Source organism: Thalassophryne amazonica, chromosome 21 (assembly GCF_902500255.1).
Source record: "Thalassophryne amazonica chromosome 21, fThaAma1.1, whole genome shotgun sequence".
In the NCBI taxonomy this organism is placed as follows: Eukaryota; Metazoa; Chordata; class Actinopteri; order Batrachoidiformes; family Batrachoididae; genus Thalassophryne; species Thalassophryne amazonica.
Genome location: NC_047123.1, coordinates 26,341,435 through 26,366,054, shown reverse-complemented (window position 1 = coordinate 26,366,054; position 24,620 = coordinate 26,341,435). Strand labels below are relative to the sequence as shown.

General features: G+C 41.6%; 1 protein-coding gene across 3 annotated transcripts in view; it reads right to left on the bottom strand.

Annotated features, from left to right (window-relative positions):
• nbas (NBAS subunit of NRZ tethering complex) overlaps nucleotides 1–24,620 on the bottom strand; it is a 309,279-nt gene that overhangs the window by 172,869 nt on the left and 111,790 nt on the right. For 2 of the 3 annotated variants that reach the window (XM_034161663.1, XM_034161661.1), the window contains exons 27-33: nucleotides 23,450–23,512; nucleotides 20,950–21,072; nucleotides 20,753–20,855; nucleotides 20,413–20,490; nucleotides 20,143–20,297; nucleotides 11,972–12,084; nucleotides 7,649–7,762 (exon numbers count right to left, since the gene is read on the bottom strand). In XM_034161663.1, the coding sequence (XP_034017554.1) occupies nucleotides 7,649–7,762; nucleotides 11,972–12,084; nucleotides 20,143–20,297; nucleotides 20,413–20,490; nucleotides 20,753–20,855; nucleotides 20,950–21,072; nucleotides 23,450–23,512 (749 nt within the window). Of the gene's footprint in view, nucleotides 1–7,648; nucleotides 7,763–11,971; nucleotides 12,085–20,142; nucleotides 20,298–20,403; nucleotides 20,491–20,752; nucleotides 20,856–20,949; nucleotides 21,073–23,449; nucleotides 23,513–24,620 lie in introns of all 3 variants that reach the window. The other variant, XM_034161660.1, reaches the window with a different exon arrangement.

The window sequence follows — 24,620 nt, the reverse complement described above, 5'->3', positions numbered from 1 at the left end:
AGTGCATTTGCCAGTGTCAGCGGCCATCATAATGTCACTCGACACTTTCAACAGAGCCGTTTCAGTGGAGTGAAACTCACGGTACCCAGATTGAAAAGTGTCATAAATGTTGTTAGTCTGCAAAAAGAAAGTTAGTTGGGCACAGACCAATTTTTCCAGGACTTTAGCCAGGAAGGGGGTTTTTGATATTGGCCTAAAGTGCTTCAGATCTGTGGGGTCCAGTCCAGCTTTCTTAAGCTGTGGCTCCACAACAGCAGTGTACTAGAAGATGGTTTCATTTTGCTGATAATGGATAAAATGTCCTCCTGTGTAACAGGAGCAAATGATGCCCAGCATTGAGGGGGTGGTCCCATATGCTGGGGGCCTTGACAAGGTGGCACTGACTGTGGCAGTCTATCTTTTATAGCCCTGACCTTATCAATAAAGAAAGTCAGAAACTCATCACTAGTAGCTTTATAGTGAACAGGAGTGACATAAGTAGCAGGTGCCACAATAGAGCTAATAGTTTCAAAGAGCGCCTTGGGATTTCCTCTATTAGAGGAAATCAGCAGATTGAAGTAGTTTGCTCTGGCCTCTTCTAACATTTTATTTAGGGAGGCTATTAGGTCTCTCAAATGCAGCCTGTGGACCTCCAATTTTGTAGATTTCCACAAGCGTTCAATTTGACGACAAGATCTCCTTAGATTCATGATCGCATCATTAATCCAGGGGCAGAACTTTTCACGAGATGCATTCTTAGATTTAAGTGGTGCAACTTGATCCAAGATAGTTGCACAGTGACCGTTAAAGCTGTCCACAAGGCCATCAATTTCAGTGCATTCACTAAAAAGAAGAGGATCAAACTTATCACAAAAATGTGTGGATGTTGCCCCTGTAATAATCCTCCTTTCTACCTTGGAGAGCACAGGCCTTGGCTGAGACGGCACCCTCAAGTCAAAGAGAACACAGGAGTGGTTGCTCAACAGAACATCCTCTACGCACACATCAGTAACATGCAGACCCAATGTGAAGACCAGATCCAAAGTATGGCCTTTACTATGGGTGGGGCCTGACACATGCTGTTTAAAATTAAATAGTTAAAAATTAAATACTAGACGTACTAGTGTATGTCTAATAAGTTATGGGTATGTTTTAAGTTAAGAGCATGTTGAAGCACGCTGATATACGTTGTAATACAGCGAGCACGTCGCAAAATGTTGGGTATGTACAATATTTTTGATATGCCAGCGTATAACTGATACGTCCTGTATACGAGGACCATAAGTAAGTAGGTAAGTTACGCGATTTTTGACACACGTTTGTTGTAAGTTACTCATAAGTCGAAATATGTCCATTTCTTAGTTTTTTATTTTTAAGAAATTTGCTAAAATTTCAATTTCAAAAAAAAAAATTCATGTTGTCATTATGAGGTGTTGTGAGTAGAATTTTGAGGGAATAAATGAATTTACTCCATTATGGAATAAGGCTGTAACCAGTGGTGAGCACACTTCCGATAATCCCATAACAGATAATTATCGAAGATAATGTTTTCATTATCAGATTATCTTTTTACATAACTTTAAAAACCATTATCGGACTAATTATCTTCTGATGAGTTGTCATCCGATAACTTTTAGACCGATAATGTAGTAAAGCAAGCTGAACAGCAGCAAACATTTTTAACATTTAAAATCAGTTGAGACCTACCTGTTAAAAGTTTCCTAAGAGATGTATAGTTCTACCCTCTGCAAACAGAAGCGAGCTAGTTTCAGGAGAAACCACTCTACCCTCTGCAGGCAAAGAAGAACTGGTCACACACACACACACACACACACACACACACACACACACACACACACACACACACACACACACACACACACACACACACACACACACACACACACACACACACACACACACACACACACACACACACACACAAAAATTCTTTAACACCATAGTGATATGCTGGCAATATCACCCAAGTCATCCAGAGGCATACATTTTTAACTTATGGTTCAAATTTTAACCAAATGAATTTTGGACAAGTTATTTAAAATTACTGTCATACCTGAAGTTTTATAAAGTGAAAACATAAGATATATGTTTTAGTTTTAAAGTAATGTGCTAATTTTTAAGGTTTTGTGAGCACATGCTGTGCCCAGCAGTGCATTATGGGTAGGATCTCAGTATGTTCACGACAGGACAAATGTATTTCAGACACTCTGTTCAGGCTCCACGGACAGCAGCATTAAACTCTAGTGCCTAAAACTCTCGTGAATATATTCTCTGGGTTTATAGACGTCACTGTATTTGCGTTTGTTAAATTCCACGCATCTTAAATCAATGTAGCAGACACGGATTATCTGGAATTTTGTTTTAGCAAGTTTTCAAGGCCTCTACTGGCATCTACTGGCCAGTAGTGTTCATGGCAGTATTCGCCCTAAGTACTAAGTGTCTGGGCACCAGTAGATGGCAGTGTTCTATTTATTTGGACCCCGGTTATATCAGATGGTTGTCAAATCAACTTTTTGTCTTTGCAAATGGCTTTTTTTTGTTTTGTTTTTTTTACAAATGAAGTTTAAAAACAACAACAACAACAACAGCAGCAAAAACATTACAAGACAGCTCTGCGGTGTTTGCACAGGCACAGTGCGAGCGGTTAGATGCTTGTAGCTCTTCAGGAGCAGGGCACCCTCACGACGGCCGACCAGAATAATATCAAACAGGTTTGATTTTCATTTGACCATACGATCGGCGATCAGGAGGTGTTCGTGAGATATTAAACGCAGCTTGTTACTCCATGTACACTACACGATGCAGGACACGCGATTAACCTGAAACGCGGTCCAAAAAATTCTCACACGAATGAAAAATCATCTGAAAAAGGGCCAAAACTCGCACAGTGTAAAGCCAACATTTATGTGTCAACACAATATTGAGTGCACGTTTTACAACATCATAAAACGTGCGCACGGCACTAATAAAATGAGCGCACATTCTCTCCATATGCAAAACATTTTGCAATGACACTTCCAGGGCTCCATAAAAATGCCTGTTTTTACAAATAAAAAATTGAATATTTTACAAAAGCACATTTATCTGTAAACACCAACACATGACACACGTCACATTAACGTGTTGGTTTACATAATGAATGACTGAACCAATCAGTGTTTAGTAGAGGCACTTTTACCCAGAATCCTTTGTGATCTGTCTGTGTTTGTTACAAAACCTCAGAATTAGTGCATTATTCAACATTAAAAGATATATGTTATATTTTAACTTTCTACAAATGACAGAATTGACATTAATGGAGTTATTCTATCAGTATTCACACAAAACCAGAAGTCAGGATGCCTTTATTTTTCAAGACCTCCGCCTGACCGGAGCATTGTGATTGGTAGAGAGCTGGCTTTGTGGCTGCTCTCAGGGTGCTTCAGTGCTGTAGCCGTGTAGCTTCCAGAAGGGGGAAGCATGTTCAAACATAGAAGTGCTGACTCATTGTTTGGGTCTTTTGTTGCTTTTTATGCTTCCAAAAGCGATCGTGGTGTTTAAACTCAAATTCAGCTTGTTAGCAGTTGCAAATGTACCAGAGACAATACTGGAATTTATCGGTTATCTGTAACTTCCGATACATTTTTGGGTGGTTCATTGGTTTATCTTTATCAAAGATAACGTTTCAGTTATCAGATTATCTGTTATTGAAGTAAATTTTTTGGTTATCTGTGCCCACCACTGGCTGTAACATTAAAAGTGCGGAAAAAGTGCAGCGCTGTGAATACTTTCCAGATGCACCGTAACATGATGCCAGTGGGCATCACATAACGTGATACTAACAGCCTACCATTAACATGGGCCAAGTGTGCCTCCATTGTGAGTAATGGAATTTCCAATATACTAAAAAAAAAAAAAAAACATATTTAGAGTTACAAATTTGTTTAGAAAAATCTTACTGGACATCTTTAGGAAATTTTACATGTTGCCTGAAAAAAATGTCTGAGTGAGTGATTTTTGAGTTTTCACCAGATGAATTATGAACTAACAGACACAGATTTGGGGCATACAGAATTAGAAGTGTTTGAATGTGTGAAACAGATACAAAAATTGCCTGTCTGAGTGTGTGGTTTTTGAGTTTTCGCCAGATGAATTAATTAACTAACAGACACAGATTTGGGCCATACAGAATTATAAGTGTTTGAATGTGTGAAGCAGATACAAAATCAGATTCAACAGATGTTTAATGAAAAAATTGAATCTGTCCTTGTATGGCCAAACAGAAAATCGCAGTCATATCTGCTTAAATGACGAGATACAAAATGGAATTCTCATTTAGAACATGCAGATTTATGCCTACATAAACATTTCTTTATCTCTTCCATTATGGTAAGGTTGATGTACAGAACATTTCTGTATACTGGGGCAGGAACCAAACCCTTAGGATTTATCACCGGTGCGCTGGTAATACCAGCATTAAATATTCACCACAGAGCCCTGGAGCGCTGCGCCCTTCAAAAGCCTCCCCACTGCATTTATTTATTTAAAAATTAGTTTATTCCTCTTCATCTCCCTCTGCCTTTTCCCCCACTCTGTGAAACCCCACAGTGAGCACTGCCTGCTGAATGAGTTTGAGCAGCATGGAAACAGAAATGCCACATGGCCAATTCACAGGAATCCTTTATTTATGAACCTCAGAGTAAAAAAGGCAGGAGGACAACCGATATCACGGCAGGTCAACAGGCAGGAAGAACAACTGTGTTTCTATTCTTGAAGAGAAAAAAAAACCCAAAGTAATCAACCAAGAAGAGCTGGAAAGACTTAAGCTCAGTCTGCAATGTCCATGTTGCATTTGAGGAAACTGTACTTTTGTTTTTTACATTGGCTGTTGGATTCTGTGTAGGAACTTAAACCAAGTCACAGTAGCTCTAATAATAATAGCAATAACTTTAATTTAAATGGACTGCATTTATATCAGAAGCTCAAAGCAATTTACAGTAATGCCTCTCATTCACCCATGATGTTGTGTGTTACCATGCAAGGCTCTCAATACACACAAGGAGCAACTTGAGGATTAAGGACCATCCCCAAGGGCTCTTAGTGATTTTCCAGCCAGCCAGAGGTTTGAACCAAGGATCCTCTGGTCTCAAGCCCACTGCTTAACCACTAGACCATCATCTCCCCATAGCTCGTTTCCAAATACCCAAGATAGCTTTACACATGGGGGCCATGGAGTTAAAGTCCATAGAAGTCAACAACTGAGATTTCAGATGATTTTTTTTTTTTAAATGCCCAGTGGAAGGAGCCTTGTAGCTCAATGATGGAGAGTTCCCAATAGCAGGTGCCTGCCACCCTAAAGACTGTCTGCAAATATTTGCAGTCTGATGTAGGGAAAGCAAATCAGACCTTTGTATGTAGACCACAGAGTCCTGTGTGGTGTATCAGGATGGAGAAGCTCACAAATGTAATGAGGCCCGAGGTCATGGAGGGATTTACAACCGAGGAGGAGAATTTTATAGATGTCGGACTCCCGAGTTGCAGAAGTAGCATGTGGTCATATTGGAGCCTGTCCAGGTTCAGCAGGTTAGACTGAACAGGACACCACTGCAGTAATCCAGACAGAAGATGACAAAGGCCTGGATGAGGGCCTCAGCCACAGAATCAGAAAGTGAGGGCTGGAGTCTGCAAGACATTTTTGACATGGTAAAAAGCAGATTTGGTGGTGGATTTGATGAAACCGTCAAAAGAAAAGGTTATGGACCTCTGGGGTTAGGCAGATGGAACAGCCATCCACATCAAGGGGGGGCAAAATGCAAGGTTTGATGCTGACGCACAACTATGCATCATCTGCATATTAATGAAAACTTTCATTGTAACACCGTCAAGTGTTCCCACTTACACAGTTCGGGCTGTTTTCCAGTGCTGGAGCACCAAATCCTTTGGCATATCTCTGGTGAAAAAAAAAATGGAATTTTGAATAATCCACTGGGTAAAAGCTACCACTCAGGTTCCAGGTTACATTTTTGGGGACACCTCTCCATCATGAATCAGGCAGGAGTACTGCAAGTCCTGAGTGATCCAAAACTTTTATTAGAAATTCTATACTTTCCGATAAAAATAAATGTGTCTAGAACTGTTTTCACATTCGTAGTTTTCAGTGGGAGGCTGTCATGAAAAGCCTCACTTACAGTGCATATGCATGATGAATTCAAATAGTGTGGATGGCAGAAGATGTAAAGAATAAATTGTCAAGAAAATGCGAGAGAAAAAATGTTGCTTTAAGGACTGAAATTAGCTTACTAAAATTAGATGAAGGCTGTCCATTGAGGATTTATTTTACCCAACAGAATATTCACTCTGCACCTGCGATCTCAATGATATTTGGTGGTTCATAGCTGACTGGCGGATCAGCCACCAGCCAACTCTGGCACTGGAGATGCCCAACATTCTGACAAGATGCTTGTTTCCACTATCTACAAATGAACAAAAGAAGAATGGAAGACCTATGGATCGTATATATTTGTAACACTGATGTTTACAGAACCTTGAGGGATCTCAACATTGGAAAAGTGGTCCTCTATAGTTTGGCCTGGTGCCTACGTCAATAGATCCCAAAGGTTTTTGAGGAGTGAAACATTTTCCACTTTGTTCATCTCCTTGATATTTGGTGTGCAGTTTTACCTCAGTGGCGGTCAGTGCACAGTCATTTTTTTGTTGCAATCCTACAACCATCACAAACCCAAACACAATTTAAGGCTTTTGGGGTTCTAACTAACTCACATATCCACTTGGCGTCTTTATAATGCATCTCCTTGAAATACGGCACACAGGTGTACTTCAGTGTTGCCTGGTGCAGAACTGGTAGGATGCATGGTTGTGAGATTTGGATGCTAACCATTGGCTTAAGGCAATGACTAGATATCCTTGGGAGTAGGTTTCTTCTAAGGATCCTTGGGTAGTGTTGAAATGACTGTGGCAATCAAACTGTTACTCAGGAGGACTTGGATTTGGAGTATTGCTTGCACTGTAAGGGAATATCAACTGTGACCTTTTGACCATGTGGTGCGTTTCTTTCAGCATGATCCAGGATGCAGGTGCCTCAGTGTTGAGGATCTCAGTGGCTGGAATAGGCCAAAAGGATGTCCATGGCTACTTTAGAGAGGTGGGGAAGGACCAGCTGTCCAACTGTGCATTTGCCGTCCAGTACCCAGGGTAGTTCCATGAATACAGCACTAGATACATATTTGACTGCAGAAAGATGTCTGACTGCAACTTTTGCATGAACCAGTTGGGTGTTGAAATCATTAACTCCACTCTGAGAGCTCATGTTTGGATGCATCCCTACCGTGCACACTGTTACAAATCCAGGTGACTGGTGCTGATTCAGTGGGCTGGAAACACCGTTCATGAATTAACTCTTTTGTGTCAAAGGTGTCAGTGCCCTCACTGTGCACTCTGTGGTGCATTTCTGTGCCTCACGTAGGAGGTCCTCCATGCATTTTTCAACACTTTTACATGAAAATGTCAGCTGAGAAAATTCTAGCTCACCGAAATATCACAGAACAGAAAAAAATACCTCTTAAAAGTCTGAGGTTAATGCCGTCTAATGTCACTGACCACACAAGCCTACCCGCGCCAATTTCCCGTGCATTTATGCATGCGGTTATACCTGCCACCCGGAGAAGTACGGCCAGATTGAGCAGAGTTGCAGACTGCTTGTATGCTGTGGAGCAGTGGGCGATACACTCCTCTATGAGAGACAGACGGTCTGGCCGCAGACGGACTTGGAGAGAGAAAAGAGACAGAGATGGTAAGAAGGTTGGAACCGGATGAGAGACAGTTCTGATCATCAATATTAGTCATGTGGAACAACTGGAAGCAAAAGATGAATTCAGCTGACATCAGAACAATAACAGCTAAAGAACAGCACAAATGTTATAACTCATTTTTGCAGCACGTATAAACCGTTTCATAATTTCAGCTCAAAATGTAGCAACTCCAAATATTCCACTTCCATTTTTTTAAACCTAAATCTTGCATGCAAAACAAGAATAAAAGACTGTTTAGTGCCTCCGCAGGCCTCTGTGCTTTCTCTGCACCCTGCTGAGTGTCTTTATCACTCTGCATCACTTTGGGCAAGGCCTAGAGGGAATTCTGGAGAGGTTGGTGTGTTTGAAGCATCACCTGCGGCACTGTAGGAGGGCTGCAGGAGACAGCTTTAGATGGATCATCCATGCTCAAATCCTTTCACTACATGCTTGTACATGCTAACTGGTGAATGCACAAATTTACAGGGCTATGGCTTTTGCCGCAAAAAACAAAACAAAAAACAAAACAAAAAAAAACCACTGTTAGTGTGCATAGCGTATGTGCACAGTACCTGCCCTTGCATTAGTACAAATAAGTAGTAATAAAACTTCAGAAACCTAATGTAAATTTGAGGACTAGTACAGCACACGCAAGGCACAACTGTTCTCATTATAAAGAGCAGATATAAAGGGTTAGTTCTCGTAGGCATAAGCACAAGATGCACAGGACATTTTTGCACATGTGACTTTTGGCAGTTAGGTCTTTAGGTATGTCTTAAAGATGGAAATGGGTGTGTTCATACAATTGGGACCAGTGTTGCCACAGTTACTTTGAAAAAGTAATCCAATTACTGATTACTCCTTGAAAAAGTAACTTAGTTGCTTTACTGATTACTCAATTGTAAAAGTAACTAAGTTAGATTACTAGTTACTTTTTTAGTTACTTTTCCCAGCTGCCGACAACAACCCTCTGCCACCTCAACATGACAATGATCTGTTTTGCCAAAACTCACTTTATAGTCACCCTTTCTTGGCTTCAATGAAAATAAATACTTGTTTTATAAAAGTAAAATAAAGACCTCTTTCTTGACCTCATATTTAACTGTTGACAGCACTGTAACAGTAAAACTTGCAATTTCAAACCTACATTGTTTATAAATGTAACTATTAAATTCTATCATTTTTCTAACATTTAAATTCTCTCTATACATTTTACTTGTCGAAATTATTATTATTTTAAGCAATATTAGTAGTTGTAGTAAAAAACGGCTTCAAAACTGGACCTTTAATCTAGGGGTGTTGGGGGGGGGGGGCACATCCTTGCCCCACGCCCCCATTCCATCTGGATTCGCCCCTGCTTTGGCGTTTGAGCACAAAGAATGGATAACATTTATTTATGCAGAAAACAGGACCAGATTTACAGGTAAGAAAGTTTTATTGTGTTTTCACATCACGTGGTCCTCAGAAAGAGAGTTTAGGTGCATTTGAGTGGAAAATAGTGTTAGTTAAGTCAAGTCAACTTCTATCCCATGGATCTGCCGACTCTAAAAGTGAGTGGAGTGGCCTCTCTCTATTTTTTTTTTTAGAGTACTATTGGTTTACTGGGAGAAGAATGCCAAGGATGGAGCCACCAGGTGGAAGTTGAAGAGGGAGGACAAAGAGGAGGTCTAATGAATGTGATGAAGAAGGACATAGAGATTGTTGGTGTGATGTAGGACAGGGTGAGATGGAGTTGGATGATCTGCTATGTCAACCTCAAATAGGACGAGCCGGCAGAAGAAAAACAAGAAGATGATTTATCATTGCATGAAAAAGTCAAATGTTAAGTCAATGGTAAGTGACTGAAATAGTCTTAAATCCAGAATGCAGCTGATCTTGGAACATAACTGAAACATCTACTGAAACAAGGACACAAGCTGAGACATTTCACTTGAGGCCGACATCAAAATGCTGCTTTTCCTAATTTTAAATGGTAAATAATTCTTTGTAAATTTGATAATCACAGTCCTACAGGATCTGACTTATCTTATAGTCTAAGTTGTGTGTTTTTATACCCCTCCCTACCTCTAGAGCGGGGAGTGACAGCATCTTCTACAACTCAATGACTTTCTATGCCTTCATTCTTTCCCAACTTGGTCCCTTACTCCTGCACTCACTTTGTCTTGGAGATGCGAGCAAGTGGTCAGTGAAAAAACAATGCAAGGAGACAGCAGGAAGCAAGAAGAATGAGGAACAACAGGAGCAGGGCAAAGGAGGAGGTGCAAGGAAAACAAAGACTATTGATGCATCTGGAAGAGGTACAGAAAGAAAGGGAGAGATGGAGAAACAACAGTTTAGGGGTGTCTCTGTCACAGCTGCTGATGCTTGTACCTCAGTTTGATGAGGACAACAGGGGAGACCACAGAGACATTGCACGCAAACAATACCTCGGTTCAGAGGTGAGGCCATGACAGGGGCCGGACTGGTTCACTTTGGCCATGCAGTTTGCTTTCACAGAGTGCCATGCCTGAAAAGTGCTGCGTTTGTGTATCGATGTGGAGCTCAAACAGGAAGAACAAGTATGGAGGTGAATACTGATTGGACTGGATTATAAACAGAGCAGAATTATGAGAGAGAGCAAGTGGGGGGGGGGGGGGGGGGGGGGGAGCTGCGTGCATGGAGAGACCAAACACTTCAATCCTAATTGTGCCATCAAGCAGATGCTGTTTGCGCAACAGGAGGCCCATAAATAAGAATATATTTAAATATCGTGTCAAGGAAGAGTGACATATGGAGAGACGGGAGAACTGATGGCAGTAAGGGAGAGGGCGATGGTGTACAAGTAAATCTGGAGGGTGATCTAGGGTCCCCTTGGGGGACAGAAGGTTCCTGGTTCAGGACCAGTTGAGCCCATTCTCCATGTAATGGGGAATTGTGCCAGGAAGCTCGGCTCCAACTCAAACTGAGAGCACCTGACTCAGTCGCAGACTCAATCAGTGGTGGGCACAGCTAACCAAAAAGTTAGCTTCGATAACCATTAATCCGATAACTGAAGTTATCTTTTTATCTTTGATAAACCAATAAACTGCTCAAAAATTTATCTTTATTACAGATAACCGATAACTATTAGTACTGATTTGGACGCGGCCACATCAGATTACACTGTCGACTTCTGATAAACCAGTTTCACTTTAAGCGCCGCAGGGGCTGCTGGGTAAATTCAAGGATCTCAAACACACAAAGAACGCACGAAAAATGAATGAATAAAAACATAAAACCACAAATACTGTCATCATCTTTCAAAAGCAGTAAAACACAGTATTAGAAGTAATAGTTTATCTCAGTATTAGGTACACCATCATTTATGAACTAAAAGTTGCTGCTTTTTTCACACGGTTTGAACTCTGCGGCTTAAACAACCAACATACATCCATTAAAGCACTGACTGGCAGAGTAAAAGACATGTAGTAAATATAAATTCTTACCTGTTAGTTTCAGTGGGATTCATCTGAATAAATAACCCACATAAAGTGTCCTTTTTTAATCCAAAACAGTGTCTAAAAGTGAAGAAAAGTCCCTCTGTACACACAGCTGTGCCATGAAAGCTCCTCTCCCCTACTGAGTCTTGGCGATTAAATTACAGCCACAAAGAAATAAAATAAAATAATGCTAAAATTAGCCTGTTGTTTTTGTGTCAAGTGGATGACTCACTGTAACGTCCAAAGTGAACCTGAACTACACTACCCACAATGCTCCCTGCATCAACCGGCCAATCACGTGTGCGCTTACTGATGACATCATCACCAAGCAACAGGCAGCCAGTCTGCTACAAACACACAACAGATGCACTAAAATGTGTGATTTTAGGGTTTACAAACATTTTTGACAGTTAAACTTTGCTCACTTTACCAGAAAAACAATGTTATCGGACTTAAAGTTATCGGAACTAAATTTATCAGAAGATAATTGGTTCGATGATGGTTTTAAAATGTAATAGGAAATCTAATCCGCTAGCAAAAACATTAGCTTCGACAATTATCTGCTATCGGATTAGCTGAACTGTGCCCACCACTGCTCATAAGCAGACAACTTGAATCCTTCACAGTCCACCAACATTGGTGCTTAACCATAATCCAAGCTCATTTGTGCTGAACTGAGCAAATTCTCTCCAAAAGCGGCACGTGCATGTACACATTTCATGTTACCTTGCAGAGGAAGCACGTTGACGCTGAAGTCCTCCAGCTGGCAGAGGGCACTGATGAGGTCCAGTTCTTCCTGGATGGCCGGAGGACAGTCAGTGACGAGTTGGAGACACGCCCTGTGGCAAACAGGATGTAATGTAAGCAAGAAATTAACTTGCAGGAATGAGCAGGATAAGTTAAATTACCAGAATAGGGTTTTTCTCATATGTCAATCAATATTTTGCCAACACTTCAACAAAATGTTTCATAATGTTGAGTAATCCTGCTTAATAAATACTTTCCCGTTCATTTGAATGGGAAAGTGTGTTCCGAGTTTTGACTGGTAGCGTCTAGATGAGCTACGTCTGGATTAGTGAAGATGCTTTATTTTCTATTTTGAGTAGGGTTGTGGAAACCAGCGACTTACATGCTTTTGTTGGCGAGGCAAAGTTTGCTGACCTCGACTTCGAAGACAATATTGTGATTGAAAGGATTCAGAATGTCTGGGTTTGCAATTGTCCTGGATCAAGACTAAGTGTTGACCTTGCAGACACACAGCCACATTCATATTATATAATGTATACAGACGACACAGTGATTCTCAGTGAGGCTACAAACATCAATGTTGTCTCAAGTACTCTTACAAGAGCACGGTCTATTATCAAAAAGCGGCTAACTGAATCATGTCTTCTGTTAAACATAGATACACACACACACAACCAACTCAATTCAACTCATATATATTTTTAAATGGTGAAGAGCTTGAAATTGTAACCAAATTTAAGTACCATGGGGTCACCCTTGATCCCCAATCAACATTTAAAACCTCTATAATTCCATAACGTTTCATTTACAGATCTTCAGTCATACTATAAGAAACAACTTGGCAGAAAATGCAGCCGGAATGTTTTTAAATTCCATGATTCTCTCATGCATACTGTTTAAAATATGAAAATGTGAAAATATTTGACATGAAGCCATTAACATACCACTATTCTCAAAATGATTGCAGTTCAACAGTTCGTGTTTAACAAGTATTTATCCATTTTAAACAGGTTTACCTGATATATAAAATCCTGAAAGGACTGGCTTCATCCCACTTGACTGAATTCATAAACAGTTGTTCAGAAAATCGTACCTCTACCAGAATAACAAGACCTCTTTCGAGACCAGACTGTGACATTCCCCATAGACGTACCACCTTTGGTCATTGTGTTTTATCTGTCAAGGGTGGAACTCTATGGACCAGTCTACCACTCACAGTCACAGAGTGTCCCACCTACAGCTCTTTTAAAGTCCATCTAAAGAATTGGGTAAAGTCAAATCAGACCTGAATATATTAACTATGCACAAAGTAGCATTTAATAATGCATCTATTGGTGCAATATACTTAGGAATCAGTTTGAACATTAATTATCTTGTCTTTGTGGTGTATTCAGTTGAATATAGGTTGACAAGGATTTGCAAATCATTGTATTCTGTTTTTATTTACATTTTACACAACGCCCTGACTTCATTGGAATTGGAGTTGTACATGAACTTGCACTGTCCCTTTTCAAATAAATTATTATTACTGTGTGTCCTCTGTCTTTGAGATTGATTGATGCCTGGGAAGAGCTTATGAAGTCACAAGGTCACTGAGCAGAGGTGTTTGTCGACATCCATACCTCTGCAGTTCAACAAAGGTCTCAGTACTTACCGTCTTACTGTATAGTTGTGACACCTGAATGCTAAGCATTGACCTAAGGTGAAGGCTAGATGTCTTTGGGAATAATATTCTTCATAGGATTTTTTTTTTTGAGTACTACTGAAAGATTTCATGTCAACCTTGCCTTAGGGAGACTGAGATGAGTATGACTTGTACTGCGAAAACGCATCAGCTGCAACATTTTGACAATGTAGGACGTTCCCATGTCTATGATCTACTATGGAGATACCACAGCATTGAAGACCCCATTGGCTAACGAAGCCCAAGGAACTCGCTGGTTGCTTTGGAGATGTGGGGAAAGACTGGTTGTCTGCCTGGGTTGGCATCCATGATCCAAGGTGGTTCTGTAAACTGGTGCAGGTGGAGACGCACCAGCACATGCTCTCAGACCTGAGCTAACTTTGCACCCCCCCAAAGACTAAACCAAACCAACTTTTTTTAGGTTCCTTAGATGACCCCAAAACACAATGAGGATGTTCCCAAAAATAAAAACTGTCCTCAAGCCACTTATCCAAGATGGCGTCCGAGATGGCTGCCAAAATAGGGTTTTTCACTAAAACACCTTTAAACAAAATATAAACAACGTAAATATCACAGAGATTCAATGGGAAGACCATTGCAGGTCACAGCAAACTCATTTGTAACTAAACTAAATTCATTCATGGTTTAAGATTCAAAATTGCATCCAAAATGGCCACCAACAGACCCTTATCAGTGAATCTCTGTGATATTTAAGTTGTTTATATGTTGTTTAAAGGTGTTTTAGTGAAAAACCCTATTTTGGTGGCCATCTTGGATAACTGGCTTGAGGTCAGCTTTTATTTTTGGAAACATCCTGATTGTGTTTTGGGGTCATCTAAGGAACTTAACAACTTGGTTTGGTTTATTCCTGGGGGGGTGTAAAGGTAGTGGTCGTAGCTCCCCTAGTATTAGATTTGATTTGTCATTTCCAAATAGGGGTTTGTCAACTGCAAATATTCCTCATGATTATTTGAAACACAATGAGACTCCTCAATGAATTTATTTCCAAAGTCTGGACTAATTTGACAGATCTACAACAGGGGAGTTTTCTCTTGGAACAGAATCCACACTCATTATCTTTAATAGGATTATGTAGCACATCACTTAGCATATGTAACAGTACTCCAGATGTGTTCGTGTGTGTGTGCGTGCACGTCAGTGTGTGGGTAAGCCTCTTTAAAATCCAAGTGTATTCATTCCCCTTGGTTTTTTTTTCTCCCCGCCACACAATTAGAAAGCAAAACAACACTAATGCACAGATTGCGAAAAGGAGGGGACGATGCACGATTAATTTACAAATAACACAAATCCCACATAAAACATCTTCGGGAGGAATTCTGACATCGGCATCGCACGGGCAAGTCGAGGAGAAAAGGAATTTGTTGCACTCAGATGAGCGTGTGACTGCCATCAGTTTAACTTGCAACAATCCCAACACAGTATTAACTTTTGAGCCATGATCTGGCGTATTATGGAAGCTGTCCCTGCATGCCACATGTCAACAGCGTGACACAGTGTGGGAGCACATTCATCCTGGCACTGTGGCACCGTCATGTAATCATGCACTGTGTGCACACTTAAGAACCATCAACCTAACCTGCATACAGCAACTCTTTTATCATCCAGCTGGCCGCCTTTACTTTGTTAGATTTTTTTATTTTACACATCACAGCGTCACTACACCTTCCTGCACCTTTGCTTTGGAAAAAGCATTTTCTTTTATGCACTTCCAAAAGGGAGGCATATAACACATGGAAGAATGTTTTGTAATTTCTACACTGATTATCAGATTTGAATGAAGATACTTTCAAAATAAAGGTGAAAGCCTGAACTCATGGTCATTGTCGGCCTGTGACTGACCTTGGCAGAGCAATTCTGGAATGTTACATTTGGTCCAAATCAGATTAGAAATCAAATTCCTAAAAATTGAACTTTGCTAAAATGAAAATTTTATTAAAGGTGATTTCAGCGGCAACCTTCACTGACATACAAAGTTTGGCAGGAATCAGCAAAAGGACATTGGAGGATATGGCTATACAGTTAATTTTGCAGACTAAAATATACAGTGCTAAATCAATTCTATCACAGCGTAAAATCAACTCTATCATGCTGTGAATGACTCTTATTGGAGTTGAAAAATGTGATTTGACAAGACGGTAGAGCTGATTTCACTCTATAATAGAGTGTATTTAACTCTATTTGGACTGGGACCAAATGTTATCCTTGCAGAGTATATTTTACTCTGCAAAATTTGCTGTGTACCAAACAGACCTTTAGTAAATGTGACCTAACGTTGACAGTTTCACAACCCATCTCCATATGTTTGCCACGTTAGATGGAAATAGTAGTGAAAATTTCCGTTTTTACCTTTAGCCCAATGACCTTGACCCTAATGATTCACCTTTGGCAAATTCTCATCACCTGTGCAATTCCAGGACCAATCTTCATATATATATATATATATGTATATATATATATATATAAATGCACAGGTGTGCCTTAGACTGCCCACAATAAAAGGCCACTCTGAAAGGTGCAGTTTTGTTTTATTGGGGGGGGGATACCAGTCAGTATCTGGTGTGACCACCATTTGCCTCATGCAGTGCAACACATCTCCTTCGCATAGAGTTGATCAGGTTGTCAATTGTGGCCTGTGGAATGTTGGTCCACTCCTCTTCAATGGCTGTGCGAAGTTGCTGGATATTGCAGGAACTGGTACGCGCTGTCGTATACGCCGGTCCAGAGCATCCCAAACATGCTCAATGGGTGACATGTCCGGTGAGTATGTCGGCCATGCAAGAACTGGGACATTTTCAGCTTCCAAGAATTGTGTACAGATCCTTGCAACATGGGGTCGTGCATTATCCTGCTGCAACATGAGGTGATGTTCTTGGATGTATGGCACAACAATGGGCCTCAGGATCTCGTTGCGGTATCTCTGTGCATTCAAAATGCCATCAATAAAATGCACCTGTGTTCTTCGTCCATAACAGACGCCTGCCCATACCATAACCCCACCGTCACCATGGGCCACTCGATCCACAACATTGACATCAGAAAACCGCTCACCCACACGACGCCACACACGCTGTCTGCCATCTGCCCTGAACAGTGTGAACCGGGATTCATCCGTGAAGAGAACACCTCTCCAACGTGCCAAACACCAACAAATGTGAGCATTTGCCCACTCAAGTCGGTTACGACGACGAACTGGAGTCAGGTCGAGACCCCGATGAGGACGACGAGCATGCAGATGAGCTTCCCTGAGACGGTTTCTGACAGTTTGTGCAGAAATTCTTTGGTTATGCAAACTGATTGTTTCAGCAGCTGTCCGAGTGGCTGGTCTCAGACGATCTTGGAGGTGAACATGCTGGATGTGGAGGTCCTGGGCTGGTGTGGTTACACGTGGTCTGCGGTTGTGAGGCTGGTTGGATGTACTGCCAAATTCTTGAAATGCCTTTGGAGACGGCTTATGGTAGAGAAATGAACATTCAATACACGAGCAACAGCTCTGGTTGACATTCCTGCTGTCAGCATGCCAATTGCACGCTCCCTCAAATCTTGCAACATCTGTGGCATTGTGCTGTGTGATAAAACTGCACCTTTCAGAGTGGCCTTTTATTGTGGGCAGTCTAAGGCACACCTGTGCACTAATCATGGTGTCTAATCAGCATCTTGATATGGCACACCTGTGAGGTGGGATGGATTATCTCAGCAAAGGAGAAGTGCTCACTATCACAAATTTAGACTGGTTTGTGAGCAATATTTGAGGGAAATGGTAGTATTGTGTATGTGGAAAAAGTTTTAGATCTTTGGGTTCATCTCATACAAAATGGGAGCAAAACCAAAAGTGTTGCGTTTATATTTTTGTTGAGTGTATATGCATGGCAAATATGGTACAAATTGGCATGACAAATTTGATTTTGCTGGGCAATTCTAGATCCCATCACCTTCTGTTTAAGACCAGTTTTTGAGTTGACCTTCATCCACATGCTGTTTTGTGGAAATCTGCCAAAGGGCCTCTGAAGAGTCAGGGACCAAATGGATAGAAAAAATAAACAAATAAATAAAATCGCTCAAATTATTGTACAATATTTTCGATACTTGTGCTCCAGTTTTCATCGCCAAGGTTCTGCCAACCACCCAAACAGTGTCACCCCTTTTTGACAACTTTTTTAAATGAATGTAGAAGAGAAGTTATGACCAATTTGACAAATTAAACAAAACAATAAGAATGTGCTTGAAAATATGTCTGTCTGACATTTGGAGGGGATTCCGATGCTATTTTAAGGACCGTCTCTTCATCCTTGTGGATACTATGATGTTTCCATTGGCTTCAACCATTCAGGGAATAAACAACTACAGATTCAGAGTATCTGTGTGTCTGTGCACACACGCACACACACGCACGCGCATCTGGTATTCAGTACACCGGGTTAAATGTGTATTTGTGGAGCAGCTATTTTAACGTATAGGACAAAGGTAACTAAGCACGCATGGATTATTAATTACAGAGCAACAGGCACATGTTCACACATTGCTCCATATCTCAAATTCGCACACAACACACTTGCGGACATTTCCACATGGAGGGGGTGGAACAACAAATGATGTCCCAGAATGAGGAGGGGGCCTCTTTGTTTGTTGCTATAAATGAATGACGACCCAATTAGTGTCCCACTTCCTCAGTAGGAACAGACGGTAAGGTCAGACACCCCCCACCCCACCCCCCCCTACTGAAAGCAGCCACAAATACTCACACACTTGCAAAAAAGGCACTTTGCATAAATGCCGTGTTTTGTAATAAGCTAGATGAAATATGAGCACAGGATGAATATTCGCGAAAAACATAAACACATGCAGTATACAACAGAAGAAACACCCCTCGGCAATACTGCATGATGTCAAATAATTAAAAATTGTATCACCTCTCAGAAACCGCATTATGTTCAAGGTGACAAGTAGCTTGTTTCCTCGGAAGAAAAAGGAACATGGGTAACATGGACATTAATCTGAATCTCTGAGCCCAATTTTGAATGTTTCCAAGGGTTTAGTAAGGTATTATCTACAGCATCCTCTTTCATTACGATCCATGAAGACTCGGCCCCCTGGTGGTGCCAAATAGAAATGAAAGGCACCAATGTTAAACTTGTCCAAGGTCTTAGTGAGGTGACCTTGAGCTTGTGAAGTCTTTGTCAAGATATTGTGTGCACATTGTTTTATAGAGTCACACAACCCGATAGCCACAATTACAATCAAAATGCAAACAAGACTGAACTTGTCCGTGGTCTTCGTGAGAGACTCTGTATACTGGGTTTGACGTTAATACACAAAGTCTCTCACTAACACGGACAAGTTCGATCTTGTGTGCATTTTGATTGTAATGGTGATCACCATGGAGCAATGTCTCTCAAACCTTGGCCATACGACATCTCTACAAAGGCTTTGTGTATCAAGGTGAATCTTAATCCACAAGGTCACATCAAGATTTGTTGCATTTTGATTGCAAATGTGGCTACTGGGTGTGGGGGGTTAAATCTATAAAACATTGTCTTGACAAAGTCTTCATGTATCAAGGTCCAACTTGGTACACAAGGTCACCTTCCTGAGGCCTTGGACAAGTTAAACATTTGTGCCTTTCATTTCTATTTGTGGCCACCAGGGGCAGAGTCTTCATGGATCCTAATGAAAGTGGCTACTGTAGATAATAATAACTTGGTAAACATTGCAAAGGCTTGAAATTGGGCTCAGCAATGCAGGTTAGTGTTCATGTTACCCTAGTTGATTGTTCTTAAGAGGAACCAAGCTTCTTGTGACTTTAGACATAATGTAATTTCTGAGAGGTGACAATTTTTTTATTATTTGAATCATGCAATATTGCATGGGGGTGCTTATTCTGTTGTATACTACATGTGCTTATGTTTGCATGAGTATCCAACTTTTACTCATATTTTATCTCAATTTACAATCAAAATGCAAGAAATGTCAAACTTGTCCAAGATCTTCAAGAAGTGACCCTGTGGACCAAAATTTGCCTTACTACATGAAGTCTTTGTGAAAATGCTGCATCGCCAAGATTTGAGAGACACTGCCCCATGGTGGCTGCCATTAGAATCAAAATGCACCCAAGTTTGAACTTGTCCGTGGTCTTAGTGAGGTGACTTTGTGTACCGGATTTGACCTTAACAAACAAAGTCTTCTTGAAGATACTGCAAACACATCGCCCACACAAGCAGACAGACAGATGCACAGACTGACGTAAACACAGAGTCAAGCTATTCCTTGACCTCTTCTACCTTCTAAAAACCCAGAGGTTTTCCAGATCGCTTTGAAAATGAATTTGTAAGTCTTTGTGAATTTCCTTAAACTATGACAAGTGACCAAAATGACCTTGAATCAAACACTGAAAACACTAACTAGTCTTCACTCAAACACCAAACAAAAAGCATAGCAGTTCCCTCCTCACCTCGCCAGGAGCATGCAGGGGTCTGTCAGTGTTGTGGAGGAGTTGAAGTATTCTCTGGCGGCGGCTAACACTAATTCCACGCTCTTGTTGTACGGCACCCTCAGAACGTGACCTTTACCCCGAAAAGACAAGCTAACGGGAACATCCTGGCTGATCTGGAAACAATTAAAACCAGAAATCCCTGAGGCTGCCCCGTTACAAATCAGGTTGGGTGATACACAGAGCAACCTGTGGATAATGTGAATAGCTCACTGGTTATACTTCATCTACCTTAGAGCAGTGCATAAGCTGTCCTGCCAGGTGGATGTTCTCCACACGGCTGGAGCACAGCAGGGAATCCACAAAGACCTGCAGCAGTCGGGGAACAAAGAAGACACATTATGCAGGTTCAACTGTGCCAAAGTTTTAACATTGTTTAATAAGTTCCGTTTAAGGTGAGCCGAACATGGAAAATGCAATTACTGTGTGAGTTATGGGCTTAACATCATCTGCAGTGTGAAATTCGCATTAAATGGTTTAAGAACAGTTTTATAACGTGTTCCATTGTGCACATGGGTCATCCCTACTTTCAGAACTGTTCAAATTCATTTCGTTTTGTAGTTTTGAATACCTCATGACATGTTTCTGGAGTTAAACAGCTGTAGACACACTGCTGCATGTCAAGGAGATCCTGTAGAAGATTCTTCCAAACCGCCGCACTCACAGGAGGCTTTCTGCAAAAACACGAATACACTGAAGATACTCTGCATCTGTGTGAAGTCCGACGAGCAGTTTGTACGGCAGGCGTTAATTTTGTTGTGTTCGTACTTGCGTCCAGTGTGGCGGCACAATTTGACCATGAGTTGGTGGGCTTCATCTTCACTGTTCTGGCTGTTTTTCACATAAGAGACGGTCTTCTGTAGACCATGTTTCTCTAGAACCTCAGCCACGCTATTACAAGTAAACACAGACACAAACCGCCATTATAGTTCAACTACTGAGCAAATTTACACTCATATCCTACAATAAATGGCAGCACAATGGCTTAGTGGTTAGCACTGTTGCCTCACAGTGAGAAGGTCACAGGATTGCTTCCCAACTGGTTCTTTCTGTATGGAGTTTGCATGTTGTCCCCGTGTTCACATGGGTTCCCTCCAGATGCTGCGGCTTCCTCCCATATCCAATTGGAAACTTTAAATTGATTGTAGGTGTGTGTATGTATTTGTCTGTCAATATAAGGCCCTGCGATGGACTAGCCTCCTGTCTAGGGTGTACTCTGCCTCACACCCTATGACTGCTGCGATAGGCTCTAACACCTTGTGATCCTTAACTGGAGTAAGCAGGTATAGAAAATGGATGAATGGAAGGATCTTTCAATGCAAAATTAGTGCAAAATGCACATGGAATGCCCTCATGACTTAAACATTAAAGTCATCTGTTACCTGGAAGGTGCCTTAGATATCAAAATTTTGTGTGCCTAGCTCTAGCAACATGGTCTGTATGAGCCAAAATATCATGTTCCACACACTAACCCTGTGACCTAATTAATATGCAAAACAGATCACTGCTGCTATGGTAATTATCCCCCCACTGGAACTACCCATGTGCCAAATTTGGTTAGTTTGGGATTAAGGGCCTTCGAGATATAGTGGCAAATGTTCAGACAGATTGACCACGAAGGATAAAAAAGGTCCAAAGTGAAGGAGGAAATCTCTATCACTCCCTAATGCCTTGTCACGGCATAGATCATGATACTGTTGTAGTCATGCTATCAAAACATAGACCAAAATAATTGTGCTCTGGCATGGTACAAGGAAAACTGCTGAGGACCCTAAATTGGTTAGTTAACATACAGGTTTCACCTGGCTAAAGCAGATAGATGGTTACTTTTGAGAGGGGGGATGCACCAGTTGTCTATCTTTATGGTTGCCATCTAGCATCCAAGGTGCTTCTGTGCTGTGAAGGATACCACAATGTGTGGCACCAGCGCAAACTCCCAGAAAGGACCTGACCTGACCGAGAGCATCCAGGCTTCAGAAATCGTGATGTGAAAGCGAGCAAGATCACCTCCTGAAAAGACAGCGCTGGAGAACCTGCGCCACCAATCAGCTGTTAGAGGAAATCAGTACATAAGTAACCATCACCATAGACACTTAACTGCACATTGCATGGGAACTCATACTTATAATCACACTAAAACAACAACAACGACAACAACAAAAATAAAATAAAATACATCACACGACACAATAAATCTAGACAGGCACAATCAGACAATTTTAGAGTCTCATTTTTCATCACATTCCTGCAGTAAAACAATAGTTGGCAGGACGATTGGCAGTCCTCACCACTGCAGTACGAAATGTCAAAAGAGAAGAAACAAGCGGTAAATAAAACTGGAAATGCACGAGGGAGCAGGATGGGGAAAGTCAGAAGAGGTGTACACTCTAAGCCGTTATATTGGCAAGAGGAATTCATTTGCACGCCACAGCACAGCGTGGCGGCATGATAAACTGCACGCAGCGTATGTGCGAGCCTGTTCATGCAGAGGGGGCTATACGACCCTAGATGGGGCATGTGCATGCGTGGGATTAGCGTGACAACCTGCAGCCTGAGCGGGGTCGTAGTTACTACAGATGTTGCGCTCCCTGCTGCAACCTATTAGCATAGTAAACGAGTGTGTGTAAGAGTGAGAGAGAGAGAGAGAGAGAGAGAGAGAGAGAGAAGGCGCGCACAAGGCGCAGGCAGGAAATGCACTCTGATAGGGACATCTGTGTATTTTTGCAAGTGTCTGTGTGATAACGTGGCAGTATCTATAAACATCCTTTATTGTGGTGGCTGTGAGAGCAATGCGCTGCATTTAATGCTTTGTCGGAGAGTTTGTTGGAGTCACAACGCTTCGGCGCGTAATTTCTGAGGCTCCCCGGGATGTTTGTGCATGGCTGCGTGGGTCCACGTGTAAATATATGTAGACGTTTATCTGCAAATGTAAAACACAGGCTTTCCTGCTGCTGCTGCATCCTCCTCCACATCATCATCATCTACATTCCCATTCCCGTAAGGCTCCCGCTGCCTGCATCCGAATCCACCATCCCACCTCCTCAACACTGCATTCATACGCTAACCCTGAGGGGAGCGACAGGATCATGCAATTTTGTCCTTACTGGTGGTTTCCATTTGGTGTATATAACTGTGAAGTGGAAGTTAATCAGAGCAGCATTATTGCAGCAATACTGCAATAATCATGAAACCATAAGGCTGTTCTAGTCACTGTTTTAAAAGGGTCTGCTAACAGGTAAACAATAAAGGTCCAAATGTGCTGATGTACCTGAGGTGCTTCTCAAGTTTGTCCACTTGGTCATGCAGCGATGGAGTGATGTCAGTCTCTGGCCTGAAACACACACACACACAAAAGCATCAGTGAACATTAGAAACCATTGCGATCTGGAGTGTGCTTAAACAAGTGCCAAGTCTGCACTAACTCACGGCACCCTGGGCAAACGATAAGATTACCAAGTGATGCTTTTCTGCAGAAGAATTTTACAAAGTACAGTTCACTGACTGTGACCTTTGAACGCCCAAATCAATAGGCTTGTCGCGGTGATCATGCCTAACAAACTTACCAAGTTTGGTGACAATCATGCAATTAGGAAAGAAGTTATTGTGTTCACAATTTTTGCAAAATACATCCCAGTGACCTTGACCTTTGATGTTTTGACTCCAAACTCCCTAAGCTTCCTGGGATCACTATGCAAAATGTATAAACCAAGTTTAGTGACAATCGGACCGGTACAACTGATGTAATCTCATGACGTAGTCGCATGACTGATTGACTCCCAGAACATCGTGGCATCTAGCCCCCCCCCCCCCCCCCCCCCCCCCCGGCTGCACCATGGTACAAACTACGGCACATACACTGTCATGACTGATCTAGCATCAATACACACACTGACTTGTCAATTTTTATCCATTTTACTGAGACTTTGCTCTTTACCTGCTGGGTCTCTGTTAAGCCATCAGCCAGTGAGACTACTGGACTTCGGTGCAACACTTCCTTGTGCTTTTGTCTCATTTCTTATTTTGTTGCTGTTAAAATAACCAAAGCAGATGGTCACCCCACTGCGACTGGTCTACTTGAGGTTTCTTCCTATAATCAAAAACACCTGAGTGAGTTTTTCTTACCACTGTCACTCAGAAAGAAGGTGGGTCACAACCTGACTCATGTGTAAGCACTTTGGGACAACGCATGCTGATTTGGTGCTGTATAAATAAATGGAATTTAACTGAAATGTTTACAATGTGGCATTAAATGATTAAAAGTCTGAAAAAATTGTTCTGGCCTTCTCCAGTCTGTGGCAGGAGCAACCACAAGACCTCTGCCCTTACACTTGATTCACACACACACACACACACACACACACACACACACACACACACACACACACACACACACACACCACACACACACACACACACACACACACACACACACACACACA